Source organism: Mus musculus, chromosome 1, assembly GCF_000001635.26.
Source record: "Mus musculus strain C57BL/6J chromosome 1, GRCm38.p6 C57BL/6J".
In the NCBI taxonomy this organism is placed as follows: domain Eukaryota; kingdom Metazoa; phylum Chordata; class Mammalia; order Rodentia; family Muridae; genus Mus; species Mus musculus.
Window position 1 is genome coordinate 55,235,909 of NC_000067.6, and position 6,343 is coordinate 55,242,251.

The following is a 6,343-nucleotide window of genomic DNA, read 5'->3' on the forward strand; positions in this document are numbered from 1 at the left end:
CAGAGGCAGGCAGATTTCTGAGTTCAAGGCCAACCTGGTCTACACAGTGAGTTTCAGGACAGCCAGGGCTAGACAGAGAAACCCTGTCTCAAAACAAAAAAAAACCCCAAAAAAAACCCAAAAAAATAAAACACAAACAAACAAACAAAAAACTCAACAAAACAAAAAAAAACCCAAACAAACCAAAAACAAAAACCAAACCCTCAGGGCACTATTACTCTTGGAAGAGAGGGAAGGACACAGCGCACAGATCTCAACTGCAGCTCATCTCTAACTTAAACACTAATGTGCACCACAGTCCATTGGTGAGCTAAGTAAAGCTTAGATTGCTGGTCTGAGATCCCAGTTTCTGCCTCAGCAGGTAGGGAATGGGCCTCAGATGTCTAAGTTCCTGGTGTGTCTCATGCTGCTTTGGGGACCATTCTTTGAGAATCACTAACAGTACTTAGGTTGGGTGAGGGTTTATAGGTGTTCCAATCTCATTTTAGTATGTGCATATATACACTGTTTAAATTAAATGGGGGTGGGGAGGCCAGTTGTGGATGAGAAAATATGCAGTGAGCCAAGGATTAATAATAAAAATTTGGGATTTTAAAATTCTCTCCTGCTAAAAATTAGGATTTCATTCTCAAAGCTCAGTCTTGGAAGAATTTCAAGACTATTAGAGGAGAAAATTGTGACTTGTTTTGTACAATAAAGCTGAAAGTTAATGTTTCCTTATCTGCACACCTGTGACTCCGCACTCCAGTCCCTGGATGAGTTCTCAAATCAATCCTTAAGGCTCAGCAACATGTTCAGACACGTCATTTCCTTTTCTGCCAGTGCTTATCGTTCCTTAAAGCGCTTTGTGAAATTATTTTCCTTTCTTTCAGATTTATTTAGATTCTGAGACAAACCTTAAATGGTTTTTCTATGTTGACTAGAGGATACCAAGAGGCCGGATTTGTGCCCTGCTTTGACAGTTAATGAGTTTGGAAAATACCTCAATATAAAAATCTTGCCAACAAGTTCAGTCCAGAACCGATCAGTTCAGTTCAGATCCAGAACAGATCTCAAAGAGTAAAACTGCACAACACCCGGGATACGCTCTTCTTTCCCCAACTGCCCTGACACGGAACCCACTAGCCGACTACTCAAAAACTCCCGCCGGCCACCCGCCCCTGCGCGCTGCAGGAAACCGGTGGAGGCGGGGGAGTTGCGGGCGGGGCCGCAGGAGTCAACGCTTGCCGTTCATTGGCTTCCGCGCCGGAAGCGGCGGTACCGTCCAGCTGCGCACGCGCCCTTTCCCGTGCTCGGGAACACCGCCTCCAGTGCTGGGGCCGGCTGTCACCATGCTGCGGCAGTGTGCTCGCTGGGTGTTGACGCGCACCCGGTTCGGCCGCGGCTGTCGCCGCTACGGTTCGTGCTCGCCGAGCGCTAGTGGCGACGCCGGGGAAGCGCGGGCCTACTTCACCACACCTATCTTCTACGTGAACGCCGCGCCGCACATCGGGCACCTGTACTCGGCGCTACTGGCCGACGCCCTGTGCCGCCACCGTCGTCTCCGAGTTCCCGGCTCTGCGTCCACGCGGTTTTCCACCGGCACGGATGAGCACGGCCTGAAGATCCAGCAGGCGGCAGCCACCGCCGGCTTGGCCCCGATCGAGCTGTGCGATCGAGTGTCTGCCCAGTTTTTGCAGCTTTTCCGGGAGGCTGACATCTCTTCCACGGACTTCATCCGCACCACGGAGGCTCGGCACCGAGTAGCGGTGCAGCATTTCTGGGGTGTGCTGGAGGCCCGGGGTCTGCTTTACAAAGGGATCTATGAAGGGTGGTATTGTGCCTCGGATGAGTGCTTCTTGCCGGAGGCCAAGGTTACTCGGCAGGTGGGTCCGTCCGGGGATCCCTGTCCCGTGTCTCTCGAGAGCGGACATCCTGTCTCCTGGACGAAGGAAGAAAATTACATTTTCAAGCTTTCTCAGTTTCGAGAACCACTCCAGCGGTGGCTTGGAAACAATCCTCAGGCAATCACACCGGAACCGTTCCACCAGGCAGTTCTTCAGTGGCTGGAGGAGGAGCTGCCCGACTTGTCCGTTTCTCGAAGGAGTAGCCATCTGCACTGGGGCATACCAGTTCCCGGGGACGACTCGCAGACCATCTACGTGTGGCTGGATGCCCTGGTCAACTACCTCACTGTAGTTGGCTACCCAGATGCAGATTTCAAGTCTTGGTGGCCAGCCACCTCTCATATCATAGGTAAGGACATTCTCAAATTTCATGCTATTTATTGGCCTGCCCTTCTCCTAGGGGCAGGATTGAGGCCACCACATCGCATCTATGTCCACTCGCACTGGACGGTGAGTGGCCAAAAAATGTCCAAAAGCTTGGGCAACGTGGTGGATCCCAGGACTTGCCTTGATCGCTATACTGTGGATGGCTTTCGCTACTTTCTCCTTCGGCAGGGCGTTCCCAATTGGGACTGCGATTACTATGATGAAAAGGTGGTTAAATTGCTGGACTCCGAGCTGGCAGATGCCTTAGGAGGGCTTTTAAACCGGTGCACTGCCTACAGAATAAATCCTTCTGGAACCTACCCATCTTTCTGTGCTGCCTGTTTCCCCAGTGAGCCAGGGTTAACGGGGCCGTCAGTTCGTGTGCAGGCAGAAGACTATGCGCTTGTAACTGCAGTGGCCACTTTACCCAAACTGGTAGCGGGCTATTATAATGACTTTCAGATCTATAAGGCTCTGGAGGCGGTATCCAGCTGTGTTCGGCAAACTAATGGTTTCGTCCAAAGGCACGCACCATGGAAATTGAACTGGGAGAGCCCTGAGGATGCTCCCTGGCTGGGTACCGTGCTTCACGTAGCCTTGGAGTGCTTGCGAGTGTTTGGAACTTTGCTTCAGCCTGTTACTCCAAACTTAGCAGATAAACTGCTGTCAAGACTGGGAGTCTCTACCACAGAGAGAGGCCTTGGAGAGCTCTACTTCCTACCTCGATTCTATGGACACCCATGCCCCTTTGAGGGGAGAAAGTTGGGACCTGACACTGGGCTTTTGTTTCCTAGACTGGACCAATCTAGGACTCGGCTAGTGAAAGCCCACAGGACCTAGGAACTCAGCTCTTACTGACTGGTAGTAAAAGATCAAATGTATTCTTTTTGCGTTTTTAAGTAAAGTCATGCTTAAAGAGTATGTATCAAATGAGCACATAAACTATGTCCTTATGAACAGAACGATTCAGGTCTCTCTAACCCAGTCCTTTTCATTTCTCAGTGCCATTAATCACTGTTCTTGCTCACCAATGTCTCCAAGAGAAGGATGGAAGATGCTGACACTTCCTTCTCATTGCACCTTCTCCCAACCCAGGGTCAGGGCTTCTGCTCCCCAGGCTAATTTAACACAGCCCCTTCTTCAACTAAATCTAGGGTTGGAAGTCCCTGCTCTGTTTTTACATGTCAGCCCTACTTTGTTAAACAGAGTCTCCTGTTAAAGAGGTTTTTTTTTTTTTGAACTTTAGGAACTAGTGTCCTAGACTTTTACCCATGTCAACCCAGCAGTTGTGCTTTGTAATACTACACTCCATCCAGTAGATGGCTCTGCTCGCACACATTGAGCTCCTTGAGAGTGTCCTTTCAGAAGACAGAATTATTTTCAGCTGTTTAATTCACAGAATTTTAGAATTGTACTGTTCTTAAAGGATAACTTTGGAAACACTGATATTTTTACAACAGAAGGACACTAGAATTCTAATTTTAAAACTATTAAAGTGACATGTACAATAGGATATAAGTAAATATGACAGGTTTATATTAAAAAACTAAAAAGCTCTTGAGGTACACTGTACTACAGATAATAGTAACAGTTACATGTTCATCTATAAAGCCCTCAAAAGGGTTGTATTCTTTATATTATTTCTTATCCACATACATAATTTACCTCATGATTATTTTTGGTCAACCAGGATACATAATATAGGAAAGATATAATATTGTAATTAGTGAATTTATGTCAAAATAGTTTTTGTTGATTACTCTCTTTGAGACAAGCTTTCACTATGTAATTTGTTATCATCAGTCTCTTGCTTCCACTTTTCAGGTGTTGGGATTACAGGGTATGCCACCATGCCTGCCTTTTAACTTATTAAAGTGTGGTTCTAAGTACCTTCTTTACAGCTGTTTGGTTACACTCATTGACAGTAATGTTGCAGGGAGAAAATGATCAGTGTTCAGAACTGTCTGGGATTCAGGGCTCTCTCCAAGGCTCCAGAGAAGATGTTACAGTAACAATTAGTGCAGTGATTAGATAGTCAGCCTTATGTTTCAAATTAACGGGACAGCTAGGCCACAGTTTAAAATGAGCTTGCTTTGGAACATACATTTTAAGTATGGTATTAAGGAAAAAGAGCTCACTATGGAGTAAATAATTGTGCTGGAAGTTTCTCCAGGCTTACTCTAAAGTGCCACTTTTCATCTCTAGTTTCTACTAATTATCAAAGTGACAGATTGTAGGTTGCTAGGGAGCACAGCATGGTAAGGTGAAGGACCATTTCCACAAGCTTTCCTTTGGACTCCTTATATCATTTTGTGCCTTAGATCATCCCAGGTCTCAATATGGCATTCTCTACTTACCTGCTGAGACTAGTAGGATAAACTACTGAGGTATAGGGCAGTCTCGGGACTGTGTAGTGATGCAAGGTGGTGTTTCTCAGAAAGTTAGACATCTGGAAAAGTAGTGAGATTCTAACCTCTCCTTTGGTGAGCTCTTACTGCAGTGTTTTAGTTTGCCATGGACCTAGTGTCTTCCATAGGCGAGCCTCATGTCCCTGTGGAGATTTGCTTGCTGTTTGAGTTTTTGCAGCTTGTTATCTGTGAAGGCATTTAACTAGCTGCTATTAGACATGAGATGGGAGTCCAGAAAAGAGATCACTTAATTCTAGTAGCCAGGGCATTCAGAGTGGAGGAGTGTGGTAAATTGGATCCTCTTTCTGTGGTGATAAGGTCAGACAGATTTCTGTAATAGGCAAGAAGGTCAGACAAATAGTCTTTTGGCATTTGTGTTTGGTTTGACATAGCAGTTCAGAATTGCCAAGCAGAGAGTTACATTTACCTGGAGGGATTGCGCTTCCAAGGTAAGGGATGGTGTGTGTGTGTGTGTGTGTGTGTGTGTGTGTGTGCTTAATGTGGAGGTTTGTAAGATTCCCTATTCCAGAGATGTTAGTACTTTATGTGGCATCTTTTAGAACCTTTTGTCTCCCCCACCCCTATACCTTTGTGATTCTTTTGGAGGTAGTATTACAGGAAGTGACAGCACAGCACAGGGTTTTTAAGGGCTTCACATTAGGAAGCTATGAGACTAGGATGGACCAAGAGCTTAGTGGTGGAGCACTTACCGAGCATGGAGGGACCTGGGTTCAGTCCTCAGTACTGCCAAACAAATAACAGGTCTCACCTCTTCCGATTCCTGTCCTCTGACTACAGTCATGTAAGAAGCAGTAGTAACGCTCATGTTAAATAGTATTACTGTGTATGTACTGAGAGGTATATTCTACATAAAACTGATTAGGCACTTTACAAATTGGAAAAACCTGGGACTGTAAAAGCAGCAAGTAGGCAGACTCTGCACTTAAAACCTCAGTCATTTTATAACGTTTTATAAATAGGTACTTTTCTTGAAATCCTATGAGCTTTAATAAGTGCAAACAGGCTAATAGACTATGAAGCTGATGCCAGAGTGTCAAGTCTATTGGCTGGAAGTTGGGCCCTAGAGCACAAGCTTGTTTGATGGGTTTTGTTTTGGTGAAGGTTTTAACTGTAATTTCAATAGAGTTCTTTAGCCTTAGAAGTTCTGATATTGGCCTGGCTATTAGTTGATCATCTTGTAGGCCTCACAAAAGGATGACTCATGAAGCAGAAGTAGTGAGATGATGAAGATTATTATAGTAGGGATGGCTTCCTGGAGCTGGCTGCTCTGCCTCTCTCTATCTACCCAGTATAGAGTGGCAATGTACCGCATTGGTGTTAGCTTGAGTTATGGAGGAAGGCTCTTAGATAAGATGTGGCTAGTGAACACTGATGCTTTATGACAATTTATAATTGCCTTCTCATGGCAATTTCCCATCGTCTGTGGTTCAGCTTCATCTGCAGTTTCATCGTTTGACATTTCTTGTGGTAGCTCTGGGTGTTATAAACTTTGGTGAGTTCTTACCTTGTCTTTTACCCAAGTATTTGGAGACAGAACATGTTTTTGCAGCAAAGTTTTACCAGTTTGTGGGTAGGGAAGGAACTAAAGTCAGATTAGGGTACCCAAGAGCAGAAATTGTAGAAGAAAGTCTTCAATTCTCCCCTAAAACTTTGAGTATGCAC

The 6,343-nt window shown here is 45.5% G+C and overlaps 1 protein-coding gene across 1 annotated transcript; it reads left to right on the top strand.

Moving 5' to 3' along the window:
* The first annotated feature begins 1,268 nt into the window (after positions 1–1,268).
* Positions 1,269–4,150, top strand: Mars2 (methionine-tRNA synthetase 2 (mitochondrial)). The gene has a single exon (NM_175439.3). The coding sequence runs from the start codon at positions 1,332–1,334 to the stop codon at positions 3,090–3,092; it is 1,761 nt and encodes a 586-aa protein (NP_780648.1). The 5' UTR covers positions 1,269–1,331; the 3' UTR covers positions 3,093–4,150.
* Positions 4,151–6,343: the final 2,193 nt, after the last annotated feature.

Excerpts from the sequence above, each read along its gene's own strand:
- Mars2 (NM_175439.3), top strand. The coding sequence starts at position 1,332 with ATGCTGCGGCAGTGTGCTCGCTGGGTGTTGACGCGCACCCGGTTCGGC.